At 41.7% G+C, this 22107-nt stretch overlaps 1 protein-coding gene across 2 annotated transcripts in view; it reads left to right on the top strand.

The window, feature by feature from the left end:
* The window catches only part of igsf3 (immunoglobulin superfamily, member 3), a 78541-nt gene that overhangs the window by 5636 nt on the left and 50798 nt on the right, over window positions 1-22107 (top strand). For both annotated transcript variants that reach the window (XM_085383569.1, XM_085383570.1), the window contains exon 3: window positions 13089-13469. In XM_085383569.1, the coding sequence (XP_085239695.1) occupies window positions 13089-13469 (381 nt within the window). The remainder of the gene's footprint in view (window positions 1-13088; window positions 13470-22107) is intronic.

The raw sequence follows: 22107 nt of genomic DNA, 5'->3' as shown, positions 1-22107 counted from the left end.
ATCATCAATTAATAACAATGCTTTTCATGAAAAATGGACACATTTGAAAGTAATCCTTGATCATATAAGTATATTTTCACAACACATCTTTTGCAAATGTAATCTTCTCTCATTAAACAGATTATACACATTGAATGTGATCCATTATACTCCCACGCTTTCAAGGACCATGCTAATGTCACTGATGCTGACTCAGGCATTTCAAATTTTGTTGGGATTCAAAGTTTGTCGTGCCACTCCCTGATGCACACCCCGCCTCTCCTCTGTCCCGAATAAGAACAACAGCTGAAAGCCCCCCACCCGAAAATTACGCGCATTACAGCTTGTTTGCGGTCAAACCAGTGCGTCCTCATGCTGAGCACCTTGAGTCAGCTGTTACAGCACGGGGGAATGCATTTCATGTGTGTTTAAGCCTCAGCTGACACAAGAGACAGTGCCGTCTAGACACTGAGGCAGAAAGCAATAACTCATTGGCTAGCTGTTTGCATAGCTGATCTATGTTTATGGTATGGGAATTTTTGGTGCGAGTCCCAAGATTTGTTCCTCATTATTATTATTTTTTTTCCTGCTGTTGTCGCCAGAGTCAGAGGACCAATTTCTCTCTGTTAGGGGGAATACGAGCTTGTGCAGCTGTCTGATTGCAGCGCTGTTTGCTCCCCTTGTTATTTTCTGTGCCTGCTGTATTCTGTAGTTGCACGCACGCTTGTTTGCATCATAAACACCAGACCCATCTCTTTGTGTATACCCATGACAGGATGCCTTTTGTGCTATTGTTTTTTCATATCATAACATTGTTGACTCGACAGAGGGGGGGGGACTACCAAAGCAGAAACAAGACTGACAGCTTGGCTATCATCCACAAACTGTGTGATAAGTTCCCAGTAAATATTCATTAAAGTTGGGATGTATAATGACAACAGAAGCTATTCGTCGGTCAACATTATGACTGAGATGTCTCGTTAGGCATGGATCAATAGAGCTGCATGAGTGGTGTTTTGTGATTGTGCCAGTATGGAAATGTTTTGTCTTCTGGGAACTTCCTGTGTCATGTGTACCTAAAAGCAAGTCAGATACTGGCTGGTATGCATGTCCTCAGGCCAAGGAATTGTTGCCCTGTAGTAGACGCCAGTCTACTACCCATTTGCTCGCACCCAATTGTGACCAGAGTTTTCCTACAACACCATGACCTGGATGACTGAAAACCTTCACAGACCTACAACACCAGTGTTGTCTGTTGTCATTCGCCCTCCTGTCTGCATCGTCTGAGTGGTGAAAAGCTGCAATTAAACGCATGTTTCCTTCTAAGGGAACATCCAGAAAACATCAGGAAACTGAGCAAACTTCTAGTGCTCACAATACATTTAAAACAAAGGTTCCTTATATGTACCCCCACCTCCCCATGACCCACATTGGAGTTGTCTCTCTCCAACATGGGGAGATAAGTGACTGAAGACAACCAGAGTTCTTGTAGGAGACTTCCTGCCTGCCACGGCGAATGAGGAAAGTGGCTGGAGCTGGAGACAGAGAAGAGGCAGCGTCTGCTTTGTGTCTGATCTTAACTCTGCTGCGGTATCTCTGGTAAACTGTCAGGCCTTTCCTTACATCATAACTCTGCCACATTCTCATTCCCGGGCCTGTTCGCTTATTCACGCCTCAGATCCAATCTCGTGCTTTGCGATAACATCCCAACTACACCCCTTAGCCATTGAGTTTGTAAACTGTTTAGGTGTTCTTTGGAGCTGATTTGCATACGTGTCCCTGCTTCTCCTCACTCACACGCTTAAAAGGTACTCCAGCATGCCTCCCCCTCCTTCTCCTCCTGCTTCTCCTCCTCCTCCAGTGAATAGCCCCTGACCTCCATCCCCCACTCATTTTAAACAATACTGTGCCCAGCCCACCCCTTCTTCAAAGAGCACTACTTAGAAACTGCCGTCAAGTGTGATCCAAACCAGATATTTATCTTTGGAGTTTCAGGGGAAGGTGCTAAGTTTAACAATCGCATTTAGTGGGTGTATTTACATGCACCATTCTTGCTTAGTTATAAGACCAACAAACCCCCACCCCAAATCCCTGGGGGTTTTGCCGACTCCTCCCGTTTTCTGTGTTAGGAGTCATGATGGCTGGTTGACAAGAGGATTCCACTTCACTCCTACACACACACACACACACACACACACACACACACACACACACACACACACACACAAACAAGCACTAAAACATAAAGTACCCACAGTACTGAATTGCTGTCCTTCCACGCTGCTACACTCCCCTGCTCCCTGCTTGATCCTCCACCCAAGCAGATCCCACGCGGGTGGGATGCACACCAGGCGCTGTAACTATGGCGACCACTCCCCCCACGTCCTCATCGTCTGACAGACACTCATCTCTATGCCCGCGTTTAAAGAAGCACGTGCGCATAATTAAATTAACGTTTCTTTGCCTTCAACATTCCCCTCGCAAAAAGCGCTTGACTCACTTTACCGCTATGTTCTGTTACGGCGCTCGCTTTTACACATAAAACCAAAGATGTGCTGGCGTGTGTATGTGTGTGTTTGTGTGTCTAATTGCTTATGCATAAATGCATGAATTTACAAGCGCATGTCTTTCATTGCCTGAGAGGCAAAATGACTGACAATGGCAGAAAAAGTCTGTTTGAAGTAGAGTAATTAATAGTTAATTAGTTTTCTTTCCAATCTGCGGCTTAATGCACAAACGTGGGAACTGATAGCAAGTTGCCAGTCATACAAAAAAACCCAAACCTAACCAGTGTACATAAAGTAGACGCAGCTGTCAGGCATAATTGTACACAAGTACAAGATGGATAATGACCAGAGATAGCTGTGCGATTTTTATAGCTACATTTTCTTTTGCGACAATTAACGTGAACATTCGACTCTTCTGTAAGAGTTAGTCACGACTGCATATTGTGTACAGCTTTATTATTATTTATATATTTCCTTTAGTCTTATTTCTGGAGGAATAGCTTGGTTTGGGCGTAGCTCTGAGACCGCAATGCTTTGTCATTCAGACCGGGTGGGGGATGTGTGTGTGTGTGTGTGTGTGTGTGTGTGTGTGTGTGTGTGTGTGTGGGGTGGCAGGTGGGGGGTTGGGAGGAGGGAATCAGGTTGGTTATGACTGGGGGGTTGGGGAAGAGGAGGTTAGTGTGGTAGCAGGTGTCCACATAGAGTTAATGCATTTGGGGTGGGGTGTAGATGGAAGCACTAAGTGCACTGAAGGTGTGTTCGTGTGTGCACGTAGAAATGATTGGCCCAGACAGACTACCTCTGTCCTCTGTCCAGACGCCTTTGTCTTCCTCACAGTGACAAACAGTAGTTGGAATTATGGCTGTATTTGCCATGGAAAAATTGTCACTTTCAGCTATTAATGTAGACACCTCAATGTGGCACAGACGGTCCTCCTTCAAGTTCTGTTCATCAGTCTACAGTGACTGTAGCCATCTGTTACACTGTATGTGTTTACCCTGCCTTTCAGTAACCCAGATTCCATAATTCAGGAGTCGCACATTTCCAGAAAAGCATTTCAAACACCTGATGTGGACCTGTTATATTTATATAATTTCCAACGGCATATTTTTATTCTTAGACTCTGCTCGCATTATCTTTAATATTGTTGCAGCCCCTTTCCCCCTCCTTTTCAAGTTAACGGTCTTCTGATTGGCTTTCCCTTGGAACCAAGATGACCATATTAGGACGCTCTCTGTCATCATCTGTGAGCCAAGAGTAGGAAAAAATAAGGGGAACCAAACATTTAGGGAAGTTTGAAGCTTTTGGGTCACAGGGATTGCTTGTACATAGGCTGGTGTGAGTAACTGATACTTTGACCACATTAAACACCATCATCACCAGTAATTACATGTTACAGCAATTATGTCATGAGATGTGTTAAAAATCCAACTTTCTGCTCTTTTTTTTTTTTTTTTTTTTTTTTTTGTGATATAAATCATAGAGTAAAGACACCTTGACTCATTAGCGATTCGGGAGTGACTGGTAAACAATGCTTTGGCGGGGAAAGAGTTTATGAGCATCCACTATTATACAGGTTTATGACAGAAATTAGGAAATGCCTGCATAATAGGTTCCTTTGAATTTGCTGTAGCCTTGGCTGGAGCGTGGAAGACAAAGCATTACTAGCCAGCTCTGTTTTTAATCATTATGCGCCGTTGTTAAGGAATGACCTTCACGCACACGTTTAAGGTTTTAATTAAATTTATATGTCAAGCTACTGCTCTAGCTGTGTATGTCACAGTAGTGACTGTGTGTTGATTATCCGTTCCGTATGATCTCTCCGGATAAAACAATAAAACTTAAAAGCTCTTTTTCCGACGTGGTCCAACAAGAAGGCGAAGCAGCTGAGGGTGTAGGAGGGAGGATGAAGAGGCAGCTGTTCTGTCGAGAAGGATAGATTATGATCTGCTCTGCGCTGTTGACACTACTGACGAATAATGCCAGCACCGGAAATGGAGAGGAGAAAATATGAATCAGCCCACACACTGAAAAATTACATTTCAGCTAAGCAGGCGTATCCTTAATGCTTGGTTCCATTTATAGTGTAGTGGCCACTAACACTTCGAGCATTCAGCACCATATTGACGCAGAAGTAGGAATTAGGAACCCCCCTCGGCTTCCATCCTGGTCTCACCAGCTGTTACGAGCAACAGCGCAGGTGAGGTCATGACTGCTACAGCCCAGGAGGCCCATAAATTAGAACTAGTTAGCATAGTGAGGCGCGAGGACAGCATGACCCAGGTGTGATTCAAAGCAGGAGTCCTAGTTTACACCGAGATTTGAGAATTGGATGGGAGTTACAGAAATGGAGACTATAGCATGATTGATTTGAATGCAGTGAGACTTGAATGGCATTTAAAAAAAAAAAGATCTATTGTCTTTGAATCCAGATAGAAGATTGGATCCAATGGCTATTTGTCTAGGCAATGCATAGCATAGATGTGTATATATATATTTTTAAATAAAGGATGTAACACATAACTTTCTGGAAAACTGCAACTTGGGCTTCTTTTATGACACGTCGGTTTGAAGGATATAACTTGTTTTTATTTGTGAGCTTTATTGGTTGTTATAACCGGACAGTCAGACTAACCTAACTGGCTGCTGCCTGCGATCTTGCTCACCACGTTTACCTCAGGTCTCCTGAAAGAGCAGGAAAGCAAATAAGTATTCATTCACACACGGACACATTTGTATTTCACGGAATGTCAAACAATCTCTCCCAAAAATTGGCTCCGTCTCACTTGTTCTCTCTCCCCCCCACCCCCCGAAATTTTTTTTTTATATATACGAAATAAAAATAGAACTAAATAACACTACACAAGGTACTTGCCTGTGAAGTCTTTGCGTGCAAAGTTTAGAGGGAGCATAAATGTGTACACAGAATTGAAGTGCACACTTATTCACTTACGTATATACGAAAATGTGCGAGTTAGTTTACTTCTGATCCTCTTCTTGCCCTCTGGCTTTGTTTTCTTCCATTTAACACATCTACCCCTTAGTGAATTCGGCCCTGTGTATCTGTTATTTATTATTAGTCTTTTTTAAGTCTTGCAATCATTTCCTATGTACTACTAACATCACCTCTGTCTCTTTACTTGACACATACAAAGACAAGATGGTGACATACAGTTGAACTGCTGTTCTACCAACCCCGTGGACATCCTGTACTCTGTCGTTGTCGCTGTGATTAGAAGTGTCTGGGTGTAATGGGCAGTTGTTGTAGCTGTTCGTCAGCAGTTGGATTGACCAGCCGGCCTATGTAACTGACCTCTCGTGGAAGACGTAACACTTGCTTTTTCTTTCTTCTTTTTTTTTTTTTAGCCATCTCTCCCTATCACTCAGATGTTTGTTCGACAGTGCCTTGAGGGAAAACATTTAGTTTTTCACTTAAGTACAAAAGATAAGATGCTCCCACTTAATAACTGAGGCTGTCAATATTAAAGATTCTGAAGCTGGAACAAGGGTCAGAGGTTTTTAAAAACAGCCCTGCTGCAGCGACTTCTACAATCTGACACACGCCATGATTATCGCTGCAGGAACGACACGGATGGCAAGAGGAGTAAGAGGACGAGGCCTGAATTGCAATATTCGATGCTGTCTAGAGTCTCTCCAATACGATGAGAAAACTATAGGAAATAAAGTCGGGTATTGTCATCAATCTATTGCTGGGTTTACATTTGGATGATTACATAGTGCCATGTGGAAAGCCTGACAAGCCGAATGTTAAATTTATTCTGCAGAGGCAACGTGAAGAATTTTAGTCTGTTAAATCACATTTCTTTTGCACAGACACTTTCACGTAAGAGGCATTACAAAAATACAATTCGTGCTCTTTGCGGCGCACGATATGATTTAGCATGTAAAGGTTTATTTTGTTGGACAGTTTTGAGAAAGAAGCTAGAATTTGTATTGTGATCATACCCTTACTGACTGCTAATGTGCCCCTCTTGCATTAAAAAAAAACTCTCTTCATTGATCTTCTTTCCTTCTGTTTTGCCTCATCTTGGAATCTCTCTGTGTCTTTGGCACTCTTGCTGTCTCTGGTAATGATGTTAACAGGGTCAAATGCTTTCAGGGGCCTAGAGGGAGAAATATACAGAGTGATTTTGGAGTATGGTTAATGAGTGCAGGGAAGAGTGGACAGGAAAATATTCGTCATCGCTCTTTGGTCTTTATTTCTTTCTGTAACACAAATGGCAGCACATTATTTAGCAGCATGCCTACACACTCACTGGCCACTTTGTTAGGTACACCTGTTCAACTGCAGGTTAATACAGATATTTAAGTAGCCAATTGCATGGCAGCATTTAGGCCATGCGTTTAAACATGTGCACAACGGTAAGATGACCTGATGAAGTTCAATCTGAGCACCAGAACTGGAAAGAAAGGTGGTTTAAGCAACCTTGAATGGCATGGTTGTTAGGATCAGATGGGCTTGTTTGAGTCTGAAATTGCTGATCTAGTGGGATTTTCCTGTACCACCATCTCTAGGGCTTACAGAGAATGGTCTGAAAATGAGAAAATCTCAAGTGAGCAGCAGTTCTCTGGGTGAAAATACCTTGTTGATGCCAAAGCAAAATGGCCAGACTGCTGATATGAAGGCAACGGCAACTCAAATAACCACTTGTTAAAACCAATGTATGCAGAAGAGAATCTTTGAATACAAAAAGTGATTAACCTTGAAACAGACAGACTGCCACAGCAGAAGACTACACCAGACGCTTCACCTATCAGCTAAGAACAGGAAACTAAGGCTAGACTCACCAAAATTGGCCATTAGAAGATTGGAAAAATGTTGCCTGGTCAGATTAGTCTCGATTTCTGCTACAGCGTTCAGATGGTTGGATCAGAATTAGGCATTAAAAACATGAAAGTGTAGCTCCAGAGTGTACCCATCCTCTGAATGCTACGCCCATCAGGATATTGCATCATGTCACAAAGCTCAAACCATCTAAAACTGCTTTCTTCAACATGACAATGAGTTCACTGTACTCAAATGGCCTCCACAGTCACCAGATCTCAATCTAATTGAGCGCCTTTGGGATATTGTGGAACAGAAGATTTACATCATCAGCTCCTGAGGCAAAAGGGGGTCCAAACCCCAAGGTGTAAAATATATATTCAAAAGCTTTGTGCATTTTGTAATGTTCTGCAACCTGGAGGCAACCGTTCTTCCCCTTCCGCTCTTTTTTTCCCTCTGCTCCCCGTGTAATCCTTTGCTCTTCTTATTGCTGCCTTACTCTGGATCATTTTGAACCTCCCTTGGGCAAACTGGACACTGATGTAGAGCACTTTTTTTTATATGTAGCATGTTCATATGTTTAAGTCGTGTTTCGCTGAATCATTAGACGGTCCCCTGTTCAACTTTCCTAAATAGTTTTTGCCAAAAAGCATTGAGGTGAAGTTTAAGGGCCGGCAGTATCTCAAACACTGGCTATAATCCCAGTTTAAGATTCAAACCACTGTGCGCTAAACTAAAATAGTCACAGAACTTATTTAGTTTTATGCATTGCGTATCTCCCTGTAATATTAATAATTCATGCTAAGTTGCAACCTTATTAGTCAATATTTCATGATTTCTTGTGGTGGAGTTTACCAAATGATTGAAGGTGAAGTAAACACAAGTAAACCAACTTGAAAAAGTGGCAGCTGTGAAGAAAAACAAGGAACTCACAGAGGGGAAACAGCAGTCAGTGGGGGGAGAAGCTAATCAGGGAACTGAGAGGTTCAACTGACACGTTATTAAAATTAAATAATAATAATACATAAAGTCATTGATGCAATGGTGCAGAGGGTAAAAAAATAATTTTTTGCCTTTTTGAGGCTGCTTTTTACTCCTTCAGTTATAGAGATGATTTTCTTGCAGTGAATACAGTATCACAGAATCAGTGTAATGTGATGTCATCATTATTGTGGACATATATTGTCACGCCTTGACTTCTATCGCTACTGAAGAACAACAAAAAAGTCTTCCGTCTGCATCAAGAAATGATTGGAGCTATACAGTAGGGTTGTGGTAGAGTGGAGTTCACATGTTCTCTCTGTGCCTGTGTGGGCTCTCAGTAGGTTATTTTAACTGGTGATTCTAAAGTGGCTATAGGTACGAATGTGAGCGTGAATGATTGTCTGTCTCTACGTGTTAGCCCTGTAATCAAGTAGCGACCTATCCAGGGTGTACAGCTGAAATAGGCTCCAGCCCCTATGCGACATAGAATTGGATAACAGGTTAAGAAAATGGATGGATGGATGTTTGGAGTTGTGACCACCTTCTTCCACTTTAGAAACAACCTGCTTCAAGTGAGAGAAGTAAAACTCTTAACAAAACAAACACAGAAATATAAAAACCTCTGATGTGAAACAGCCAGAGCTTTTATTCTCGCTGAGAAAATCTGATAGTATCTATTCACTCCGAATAAGGCAATTGAATAAATGCATTTACAAGGAGTCTAATCTATTTTTTTTGTATTAGAGCAGTCAAGTGTTATGAATTCACAGTAATTTAACCTCATATATTAGTAAAGCAAGGCTGACGCCTCACCTTTATATCATAAACAGAGACATACTTTATTCAGTCCCACACTGGGGAAATTCACTTGTTACAGCAGCAAAAGGGAAGAACAGGTGAATTAAAGATGCAGATGGTTACTATATACAGTAAAATACACCAAGATTTTTCTTTTTGATATATACGTAAAGTACAGTGGAAGTGATAATAATATACATCATTTTTAAACAGTATTTATACTGTGTGGGTATTGTACAGCCTGACTGCGGTTGGGATGAAGGAACTACGTTAGGCTGATCCTCGTTAGGTTGCTTAAACTTTTTATGGGCGTCCCTGTGTGCACGTATAGAATATAATCTGTATTTACACGTGTGGGTATGTAATTAAAAACTGAAGCAAAGTGAGAGTCATTGATGGACAGCTCTGTTCTCTACATTAGCATGTGTTTGCACCGCTGTGAAAATGCCCTCTATATTACTTACGCCCTACAGTGTTTTTTATTATACACCTTTCAAGGTGTATAATTATCATGTGTCATAGAAGAGTGATGATGTGAGGTGTAGGTATGAATGAATGCGAGTGGCCTCACTGCTGTTTCCGCTGAGAATAAGACACTGGCCACGAATGATTGGATTAGTGTTTAAGCCCCCCTTCTTCTTAGCTTAATCCTCTTTGCAGCTTTCTCTCTCTCTCTCTCCCTCTCTCTCTCTGTGTGTGTGTGTGTGTGTGTGTGTGTGTGTGTGTGTGTGTGTGTGTGTGTGTGTGTGTGTGTGTGCGCGCGCGTGCGCATTTGCAATCATTTGCTCCCATTTGCTATATCCTCCAACCGATCAACAGGAAGGTCAGCTTGCTTGTGGTCATTCTTCATCACCTGACGTGGGACACATGTTTTTGCTTGCACCAAAGTTGTGTGGGAAGCAATGGGCCAGCTATGATGAGGTATGAGATACAGGAAAGGAATACCAGAGAAGGAAAAAGGTAGCAAAGCAGGACATCTGCGGTATGCAGAGATGGAGACGAGCGTTAATAATAGAATATCTGAGGCCTTGTTGAACAAATATGGACACTTGGAGATCAAGGCAGCGCAGCCAGAGGTGAAAAAGTTGGGAGATGGGGGGGGGGGCCTCAGGATTACTGTGGAAGGGTGGTGGAATAGAGCGATCAGTTAAAGGTCTGCAGGGTTTGGTTTGTCATTGTCATCCTTTCTAAACAGCCTGCAGAGCGATGGACACTTTGAAGTTTCACAGAGCTGCTTAAATCCTGCTTGAAAAGATGCAGAGAAGCGTGAGGCACAGAAAAGAGACAGGAATATCCAGAGAAAGAGAGACTGCAGGGGCAGGACGAAGGGGAGGGTTGATGATTGGTGAAACATGGAGGAAGGGAGTGAGAGTAATCAGAAATGAGGAGAAGCTTGTTTCATGAGGATGACAGGAGACAAGTGAAGGAAAGCTCTTAGTGCACCAACACACGTATGGTTTGTTTTTTTTGGGGTTTTTTTCCTCCTTCTTTTTCTGGATGTATGAGTAATATGTTTCCAGCAGTTCTAGGTGAGAAGCTGCAGCGTGAGGAGCACTAATGCAGCAGTACAGACTTGGATTTGGGTAGACTGGGTGCCGCCAGATTAGCACACTGACATCACAGCAAAGAAACACTGGGGGAACCAAGGTCTGAGTCATTACTGATGGCTCCTGCTCTTACATACTACATTCCATGCTGTGGTCAGATAGATTTTGCCAGCACATTTCATTGTAGACGTTCTGTCTTGAGTGCTTAATGCTTTCTCTCTGTAGAAACATTTTTTTATATCAAGTAAAAGTCAGTTGCCAAATTTTTAACAGGTTATGATTCATTGCAGTGTGGTACAGCAGTATGTGCAGGTCCAAAAAGATGTGCAAAGCTGGCAGATAAGCAGAAAAAAGCTGACGGCACAGATTGCATACAAATTGGATAAACAAGTATGCAAGTTTATTAACGAAAATATAATAAATAATAAATGAAAACATGTTGAATTCCCTCTCTGACTGGTGTGCGCGGTTTATTAATCCATTTCTGTGGATCCTCTTCTAATTATTTTTCCTCTACCACATGACCCCCAGGGGGGCTCCACAGAAATCTGGGGATAAATATTTTGCTTAGTGACTTTTTGTTTTTTTGAATTCCTTTCCATTTCCATGTTCAAACAAAATATGACTTTCCTAAATGGGTTGTGTGTTATTGATTGAATGTGTAAATAAAGCATTGTCGATGCGTTATGAAAAATGACTCAAGACCGCATTCGAAATGTCAATATGCTTATGACCCCCCCACACACTGCTTATGAGTGCAGCATTATTAAGAGTGGAATTGGAACACTACTTTGTCATTTCAAGTCTTGTATAGTATTTCTATAATATTCGCACAGGAACGTAGCAAGGCTTGGTGACCTTACCGGAAGCTACAATGAGATTCCGAACTTTTATCTTGTTTCTATAGTAACACAATAATATCACAACATAATTGTGCTGTTTGAACAATTTAACTTGAGTTTTTTTGCGTTTTGTTTTTCATTTCTCTTTGAAGAAAAGGTCAACCTATCTACAGTGGCTGCTTTCATAATTATGAGGGCGTACAATTTTGAAATCCTTGCCTTGAGGAATGATTATTTTAATCAGTTTTCACTTCAGTCTAACTGATTTCATAGAGTACTAAGGTGAGGGACTCACAATAATAGATTTGTAAAACTTGTTCATTTGTGGAAGGTGTTCAGGAATCTCAGGAAGCAAGGAAAACAAAACGACACACGAGCCCCTCATCTAGATAACGATGCTTGCTCCGACTCTATTGGAAGTATTCTCCTACAGCAAAATCATCGTAACTTTTCCTCCCGTTCATCTACGTTTTGCGGACTCTGCGAGCACGATTTGCAAAAGGGCCTTTGTTTTTCTACAAGATTGACCTTGGACAGGCAAACATGGGTGTTAATGGACCTGCGCTCACAGTGAATGAAAGGACGGGTGTAGTGCAAGTGTGAGAGAAAGTTACTATGGTAAGAGTGAGGATGTTAAAGTTAAAAAGCTGTTCTAGTGAATTATTAATGCTGAGCATTGTGCCTACAGACACAGCCTCTTACAGACTTTCTTTCTTACATGCACACGCACACACACGCACCCACACACGAAAACACAGCTGCAATCCCCAGTTGCTTGTGCAGACAGGAAACAGCGTACTTGTCACTCTGTCTGGATTTGGGGGTATGTGTAAATGCTCTGTTGTCTCTGGCCCCAATGAGAGGGATGTTTGTAGTTGTTCCCTGAATGGCGAATGTTCTCTGTGTGTGTGTTTGATATGTGTGGTTTTGTGTGTGTGTGTGTGTGTGTGTGTGTGCGCGTGTGGGTGTATAAGGAGTTAAGGCAAACTTCACATATGCTGAACGCCTAAATATAGGCTACAAAGAGTGATAATAATCGGTCTTGACAAGGGCTTGGTTTGCTCGCAGTTTGTTGCAGTCCCCTGTGATGGTTTAGTTCACTAATTATTTTTGTTTATAATGAGAGCAGTGTGTAGCCAGGAGGGAGATGTTTTAAAGCTACCTTCTTAGCAAATGACAGGCTAGTAGAATAGCCAACAATGTTGGTACCGGATAAATCTAAATTATGAACAACATATTGGATACCAATATGTTGTTCATAATAAATTTGTTTGATCATATAAACCCAGCTGATTTATGGGTTTGGGAAGGGTTAACATGCGAGTGTGTGTGATTGCCGTGAGCGTGATTAGATTATAGCTGTGAGCTACTGTGATTTTTCTTTTTCGTTTTTCTAAGTGGTTACTGGTGTTCAGAACTCGTTCGGGTGAGTCTGTGTGCACACCTCGACCTTGGTAAGCACACCCGTGAATGCTTAGTTGCACATGTCACACTGTTTCTGTATTCCTGGGAGATGTGGGGGGCATAAACTCTGTTAATGCTAAATATTTAAAGTGCAGTTTTGTAACCTATGCTCTCTCTTTCCTCTCTCCCTGCCTTCACCCTGTCCACTCCTCCCTTGCTCCCACTACCTCTCCATCTCTAGCCGGTGTCGCTGTGGCTCAGCGAGTGGTAACGGTGCAGAGTGGGCCGCTCGTACGGACTGAAGGCTCACACGTGACAATCTGGTGCAACGTGACGGGCTACAAAGAGGGGACGGAGCAGAACTTCGAATGGTCCATGTACCTCCCTTCAGTACCAGACCGGGAGATTCGCATTGTGAGCACAGCTACGAAAAACTATGCCTATGCCGTATATTCCCAGAGGGTGACTAGTGGGGAGATCTTTGTGGAGAAGCTGAGTAGTGACTCAGCTGTGCTGCACATCACCAAAGTACAGGCCAAGGACCAAGGTCTGTTTGAGTGTTACACACCCAATACAGACGGGCGGTACCTGGGATCCTACAGTGCACGCACCAACCTCACTGGTGAGTCTCTAAGAGCACACGTGTACACACAGAAACAAGCTTATGCACACACACACACGCACTCAAACCACATCTCGGTACCACAGGTACTAAAACTGTGTGTAGCTGAGCATGAGCATGCAGCTAATGTGACATCTGTGATACGCATACAGAAACATAATTGGAAGATTTTATACTGAATTAGCATTCAGCTTAGGGAGAGGAGGTTTGTTTGCACCTTTCAAACAGAGGTTCATTAGCACTAATCTAACCTTTGCAGCAGTGCAGTTTATGTGCCACTTCACAGATATACAGTACTGTGCAGAAGTCTCGAGTCACCCCTCATTTCTTAATATTTTGCTAGGATGGGAACTACGTGCAGCGATTTGAAACATGTACACATAACATCTTGAAAGTCAGCATTTGGTATGAACTTTATTCTTCAACACAGCCTTTCTTCTAATTTCTTTAAATAATCTTCAACAATAGTTCTCAAGGCATTCTAGAGACATTCAAAGCTCTTCTTTGGCTGCCTTCTGTTTCCATTTCCTGTCAAGATGATCTCGAACTGCTTCAGTAATGTAGTGCTCTAGGGAGGCTAGCCCATCGATGAACATGATGGATGATTTCCTCCATTGTGTTAGGTGCCTTTTTAATGCTTGAATGATTCATAGGTCAGTTTTTAGTGGCTTAACAAACAAAAAAAAAGCATTCCTGTGAAAAAGATCGGGTACAAGAACTGGATGGAAAATTGGTGAAAAGGCTGGAGAACTTTTGCTCGAGAGCACTAAAAAAATACAAGAAAGTGTTATATCTTGGGACCCAAATATAAAGACATGTGGAGTGGCTTAAGACTTTTTCACATTACTGTATATTCTACTGCTTTCTGCTAGCAGAAATTTGAAAACTTTAATTTATTAAATCAAATTAGCTAAAAAAAAAGCAACAAAAAAACATCCATTTTGGCGTAATGATATAACAGTTTGATCAGTGACTGTTAGGATAATTATAATTGTAAAAAAAAGCACCTGCGCACACTGAAACATGCATTGAAAGACTTTCCCCTCCACTACATTGTCATGTATTTCCCACCTGTTTTGAACGGGGGGAAAACCAAGACGCATCCACACAGGTATTCCCACACCACCCATTTATCTATTGCCGTGGGCTCTTTCAGTGTACTGGCAGAATGTGAGACTGTAGCAGTCAGTAGTTTCCCCTCTCCCGCTCCTTATTTTCCGGAGTCATACACACATCTACCCAAAAGGCAGTACTGAAGACACAGCTGTCACTCCATTCCCCCCATAACTTCATGCCTTTATTTCTCTCACGACTGACCTTCCTTTTAAGGTCAAAGCAGATTCCGATGGGATGAAAGCACAGTATCACTGCGAGCTGAGAAATGCAAATATTTGCATACTTTTTGAGTCACCATTGCAAAGACATTGTTTGCCTAGAAGATCAATGGTTAGTTTAGCTTTCTTTTTCACCAAATAAGTTATTATTAGGACTTCAGTGGTTTGTATTTTCTAGCATGAGCAGTATGATCTGAATGTGGGGCAGGGCTCAGTTGCAGGGCACTGTGAAACAGCAGTGCTGATAGCACATAGTATTTATAGATCAGTGTGTGAGAGAGAGCTAGACAGAGTATGTGAGCGGAGGTGTTGAGGGACTGTTATCTGAGCCTCTTTCTGTGTCTCTAACCTCTTAACCCAGTTTCTAGGGTCAGGGGTACGCAGCAGGGTCTCCATTTCTTCCCCTTTCCTCTACTGTGCTTTTGAGTCCCTGTGTATTCCCCTGGCAGCTGTTTGCCTCCCTGGACCACTGTGAGCAAACAATACCTTGTTCTCCCTCCTCTCACCCTCCTATTTCTCTTCTATAGCACATTCGTCTGGCTTTCATACTGTCACGTGTCTGTTTCTATTAATCATCAACCCCGGCCCCTTTCTCTAATTTGATCTCCCTCTGATGTATTTAAAAAAACCTTTGCTGATGGTGCCTTTGAGGAATTGTGTTTCAAGGGTAGTGTCAAAGGATGATCGTAAGCAGGGAGTATTATGAAAGACATATAGGCATGTAGGAAGTGAGATAGAAAGGGAGACAGAAGGGATATGTCTGTGTGAGTGTCTGGCAGTGGGGTGGCTGGGTTAATTGTAGGGGAAGAAGGCTGCACAGTAATCTGTGCCCTGAGTACTACTGTATTAAGTCTTACTCAAGGTGATATGTTTCATCCACTGTCATCTTTCTGTACAAAGAGCAGGGAAGGGTTTTAATGTGGAACTTAACACTTGCTGCCTAAAGGGAAGTAGTTTCAGCCATGAACCTGCACATTATTCAGCACGATACTGTGACCTTTTGTTTAACATCCTGTATTGTCTATCAGATGGATACAACAACTGTGTGTTATTGACTACCTGAAATGGGATACCTGCTTCTCTTTTTATCTGAAAGGGGTTGTTTCTTTTTTTTAGGGAGGGGGTAGATAGAAAGTTTGACTTTTTTTTTTATCCTCCATGAAGGTAAAGCCATTAATCAGCTGAAAAGGTTTCTCTGCTTGGTCCCAAAAGACCAATATTTCACCTGTGCAAATGATAATTAGCCACCACTGCACACATTCTGGATTATATCCACTAAATTATGGAATGGCTCCAAACCACGGGAAGATCCTTAGTATGTAGGAGAAAAGGTTAGATTTGACATTTTATTATTTTCCTCTGTGCATTTGGATTGGGAAAGCAGCTTGACTTTGACAGCACAATGTTCTTTCACACCTTTGTTATTTAGAAGTCAGATTCATTTTGCTCTTTTGCGAAAAATGGTACCAGCACAACCGCATCATGGCCCTTTGGAGGAGGTGCTCTCAGTCTGGTTCCAGTTGAGCTCCAAAAGGGTTCGCTTACATCATCTCGATCTAACCCAGCTCGGGCGTACATTACATATTTGAAGTAACTGCTGCATCCTTGAACATAAAGCAATCTGACTGTTGGAAAAGTTCTATAGATGTACACAAACTGTAGCATAAAATAAATGTAGATTTTCTGTTTATCCACTAATCAAAAACAGTCTTCCTGTATTTACTTTTGTTGCTTATTTCTGAGACACTTCAGGCCAGTAAGCAGACCGAGTGTACTTCTGTGGGACATTTGTTCACTTGGATTTGTCTTAGTGTGAAAGGATACGAAACCAAGAGGTTAAAGTGTGAAAACACCCTAAAAATATTTTCTTGCCTTTGTTAAACACACAAGCAGAAGTGGATTGTGATCTTGTTTTACATTTGGTTATTTAATGAATTGGTGGTACACTCATCGCAGCTACCCAACTGTGTTAAAATTGTCGATTTTTTTTTTTGTTGCAGGGTTGAAAATGTGTGTGGGATGTTTTAGAATTCTGTTAGTGAAATCAAATTTAGTAGTTTCCTATTATGATTCGAGTATTTGCTCCTTTGTGTCACCAATATGAATTTACTAGAGTCATGGTTGAAACATCATCTGTCTTTCTATTCAAGCATGTTGCTTATGATTTTAACTCCTTTAAAAAAACAAAAACAATCTACCATGCTTCTCTGTTTTTACCTTAGTCTGTCTTAGCCTGAGTGTTAAACTTAAGTACATCTAAACACTTAAGGGTTTATTACAGAAGCCTAATCACAGCTGTCTGCATGCACTTCACAGTTGCTGCAGGTTCTCCCACATCTGTGATGAGGTAAACGATTTAGTTTCTCTCATCAGTTAAACAGAAGCGCTGCTCACGTTGTTATATGTTGAATGCTCGCCTGCTGCTTTAAACCTTCAGCTTTCAGTGGGCAGCTCTGATGGGAAGTCTGGACAGCAGCAGATGTAAAGCTCCACATGACTGTTTGACAGAGCAATAATTATGATTCACACTGCTTTACTAGATTAGCAAACTGGGTTGAGTGAACCACAATTTGCTATGGTCATCACAATAGAGGGTATATGTCGCATAAATGCGTAACCATTTTTCCCTTTTTCCTGTTTTTTAATCATGTGCTTTTACTGTAATAATTGTTGTTGTTGTTGTTGTTTATGCATGCTCCACTGTCATTGTCAAATATTACATAAGGCGTGCATTTAACCTGAGTGATGTGAAGCTTTTTAAAGTCAAAGATCACCTGGCATTTCCCTTTGTACACCTCCGTTCTCTTAAGTTGGAGGCTGACTAAGCTCAGTCTGTTTTACTTGGGTGTATGCTCTTGTGTGTGATTTTTCTTTCTTTCTATGTGTGTGTGCTTGTGCCTGTTTGACTTCCTCCTACACATCAGATTGCAGAAGAAAAGGACAACAGCCTGACATGGCCGTCACGGTTGTCCTTATCCTACGCACCAGCCTGTGTGCGAGCTTGTCCAACAACTAGCAGAACAGCAAGCCCTCGCTGAGACACGCTGCTCTCCATATACCCTCACTGCCATAGAACACACAGGAGTCATTGTGCTGGCACATATACAGATTCTCGCCTCCATGTTTGGCAGAAGCCAGGACTGTAGTAACAGAGTAAAAAAGATGGGTAATCAAAGCCATGGTAAGTTCATGAACAAATGGCTTTCTGTTATTCGCCTTCTCTAAATGAGCGAAAAGAAGAACATGTCCATCTTGAGATGTGTGACATCAGAAAAAAATACATTTGGCAGCAAGCAGTTTTGAGGAAGTAAAAGTTTCAATATATGGTGTGTTGTTTTTTTTTTTTTGTTTTTTTTTTTTTTTTTTGTTAAAGAAAAATAAAATAAAATAAGAAAAAAAAGGCAGACATAAGGAAATTGGAAAAGAGGGGAATAGGGACAGAAGGAGGCAGTATTGGAAATAGGTAGCGGAGCGATGCTGAAAAGAGTGTGTGACCAATAAATGATGAGCTCTTCGTCTCACTCCGATGTGATTGGTTACGCCTCCTAGAGGCATTACCCACAATACAACTGGTGCTATAGGGGTGCGTTTTTAAATAGTCTCTGCCTGATGTGACTCCCGAGGTTAATGCAGTTACCAACCGCCATGCAACTCCTAAATGCAATTAGCCAGCACAAATTGAGGCGTCTGAGAAGGAAAGAGGAAAAAGTAAAAGACTAGAGCTGAGACCTTGGAGATTCCCATTATTCAAATACCGTTGGGCAAAAAAACCCAAAAACAAATTCATAACAAACCACAGCAAAATACCCAATTTTTCCAGAGTTTTTATTTTGGTTATTTTTATGGCTCATATTTCATTTATTTAATTTCCTTATTTTTTTCTGCTGTGTATTCTCTTACCCAGCTCATATTCTGTTCTCAGGCATAAAAATGAACATTATTAAAAAACAAATAACCAGTATTTGAAAGCAAAATGAATCACTTTATAAGTTAAACCATGACTGAACAAATATTTAAAAAAAAGACTGCCAACATTGCATCTGTGTAAGTGAGTCCATAGGATGCTGAACACTTGTATTTCCTTTTCTATCTTTGTGCGTATGTTGCAGGCTCATTTTTTATTTTCCCAGCTTAAAGATACCGGTGTGTGTTTTGATGTTTTTCCTACATTGTTGAGTTTCCTTCGAGGCTATTTTAGCGTGGTGCAAAGCACAGGTGAATGTCTGTTATCATTACAAGTCTGTTAGCCTGTTTCTATTAATCATAATTCCCCCTACACCAACCAGCCACAATAAACAGCTGATCTGTCACAGTATGGACTTCAAGACACTTCTGAAGGCGCCCTGTGATATCAAATACCAAGGCAGTAGCAGCAGATGGTCTCCTTCAGATGCATGTCTGCCATTGTACACATTCTAGGAGTGGACGGGGTCACCACGGGTACTCTGATCAGTCTTGCGCTCATTAACTGTCACTTCCAGCAGTCTGCAGTCTTCTGCATGCTTTGCAATCTTTTTCTCTCACAGCCACATTTTGCTTTTAGCAGTTTGTGATGTTGTAGCTCTTCTTCTGACCTGCTCTTTGGAGATGTTTTGACCTACGTTTCCAGCTATAACCATTTGTCCCTTTAATGTCCTTTACAATTCCTCTTTAAATATGATTAACTTTGCTTCCTGATGTTTCCCAATGACAAGTACCATTCTATTAGAACTAATAGTTAGTGAGCAGTGATCCAGGCACAGTCCAGATAATGAATTTATGCAATTATTGGTTTGCAGATTAAACCAATCTGCAAAAAAACATGTTCTGTCCATTGCAGTGCTTATAGGGTCTGAAGGGGAGCACTTCTTCCCCTTTGTTGACCCAGTAATAAAAAAAATGTGCTTATGTAGTGAAGTGATGCCCAACAAAGGTCATAATGTGTAGGGAAAGGGGAAAAGAGGAGTGTGGATTTTTCGAAGCATTGCTGAGACTGTGCACTGCTAAAAACATACGTTCCCAATGAGAGTGGCGGGATCATGCCTCTGCTGAGCTCAGCACTGTGCACGTGTCTGATTTGTGCGTTTCCCCTGCCTTTCTGTTCGCAGAGGATTCAATGCTGCCAAGCTGCACTCCTCTGCTTCACTTAATGGGATAGACAGAACAAGAAAATGTCATCTCACTATCTTTCGTACAAAGACACCCCCCCTCCCCTGTTTTCCTGTTCTCTATGCTGTCTCCCCATCTGAATCCCGCTCACTCCATCAATCTACAGAGTCAATTCCTACTCCAGACTTCAGCCCCCCCAGCCCATGTTTGTCATGCAGGTATATGGTTTTGTCAATACAGCTGTTCACTGAGCTTTATCACAGGAGAAAGCTGTAAGGGTGATTGAAGCACAAGATTGTGGAGGAAATCTGTGATTGAATAAAGGCTGATGAGGAAAAATAGGATGAAAAATATGAAGGGAGGAATTTCTTTTTCTTTTCTTTTTTTAAGGGAAGAAGGGAAGATGAAGCCCTGTGTCGAAAATAAAAAAGAGTAAAATGTTTGCCTGTTTGGGGGAAAGGGGCGAGTAGGGGAGAGAAAGAGCAGACGAATAGACAGGGGAAGCTGTATCTCTGTGTCTCTTGGTATTGATCGGGAGCACAGGCCTGAATGTGACTGGAGCTTTTTATCTCTTTTGTCTCTCCTTGCAGTGACACCTAAATTTCTTTCCTTCCCCTCAGATTTGCCTTAACAGCCTTCTGTTTCTTTTTATAATTAGATTTCCTTTCCTTCCATTTGTGCACGCCTCTTGCACTTACACAGATCTTCTGGTCTTTGTGTGAGTCAACCAACACAGTGAAGGCATTCCTTTTGTGACCTTCAAATGGCTTTTTTTGGCGGGTTAAATTTGGTTTTCAGGCTAGTGCAAAGGTTGTCAAAGATTTGGCTAAAAAGTTAAAAGGAAAGGAGCTAGGCAATGCATTATGACTAAGTGTGTTCAGAAACAGAGAAACGTGTGTATGTGTGCGTATGCATGCACAAACTGGCTCTAAGCTGCCGACCAGGCAGGACTCCAGATGGAAGGAGATTTTATCACTGTGGCTGGCTTGCAATTTCTTGCACATCTCATCCACTTTAGCGGACGGGGTTTCCTGCTCGATAACATTACTGCCACTCTTACCCACCATACGCAGACACATTTATGCATGCACACTGGAAACGCAAACACAGCCACAGTCACACAATGTAGTGAGCTGTCAGTCAGGACAGATGTCGCACCCATAATTGAGTCTGAGAGGGATGGTGCTGTAGTGCTCCCATTGGAGCACACGCTTTCCACTGAACATCAGTGAAGAGGGCTTTAACAACCCGGTGGATCATCGTGTTAGACAATACAACCACTGAATAGAACATGTAGCACTGAGTATAATAGTGCTGCATAGGATACCTTGATTCTCTGTAGTCATGTAGGACAAGTCGGACTTTATTGTATGTACATGTGCAAACTGTGTAGTGGGTAGATAAAAATGATTCCGAAATTATATTTTCCTACCAATCTATGGCTCTTTAAAACTGGCAGTTAAGCAACTACATTTTAAATTTATCTTCAGACCTTTCCCAAAACAGTCAAGATCACATATGTCTTTCTGACACTAGGTACCGCTCTAAGATGCCTCTTAGGTCCTGCCAACTGTCTGACACTCGAGTGACTTTGAAACACTGAATAGACGCGTTCAGTTAGAAAGCAGTTTGGATATCGGACAAATTAATTGTGTACATTGCCAAAGTCACAGAAGACCAAACTAATGAGGTTGCCGATACTAACAGTTCCAACATTTTAGACTCAAATGCAAGCGGATCAAACACTGGAACCTGACTTCCATAACATTATTTTTAAAGAAGGGATCTAAAATTGGTACGGTCTAAGTAAACAGGATAACGACCCTGACTCAAAATAGTGTTAAACAAACGAATAAGAAGAGAATAGTTGTTTAAAAAATACAATCATGTTTTCTGTACACAGTTTAAAACAGCAATTTTATATTGGGAACATTATGATAGCTGGGCTCAGTTCACACCACTCTACCCTATTACAGTGAGTAAGATTTGGACCAAATCAGGTCCTGGATCTTGTAAGGGACTTGCTGTACCTGTGAAAACTACTAAGGTGCAAGATGGGCCAGCTATTGCTGTTACAAAGCTGAAAACCATCATTGCCTACAGACACATTTTGAGACATTCACTGCCTTGCAGATTTTGACTGTAACACTTACAAAAATATTAACGATGTCAGTGGTGCTCTGCATTTAGCTCATTGCCCTACACCACTGAGTTTG

This window comes from Rhamphochromis longiceps, linkage group LG16 (assembly GCF_057381845.1).
Source record: "Rhamphochromis longiceps isolate RC_006_pf linkage group LG16, R_longiceps_female_GT1.1, whole genome shotgun sequence".
Classification (NCBI taxonomy): Eukaryota; Metazoa; Chordata; class Actinopteri; order Cichliformes; family Cichlidae; genus Rhamphochromis; species Rhamphochromis longiceps.
This window is presented reverse-complemented; position numbering and strand designations above follow the sequence as displayed.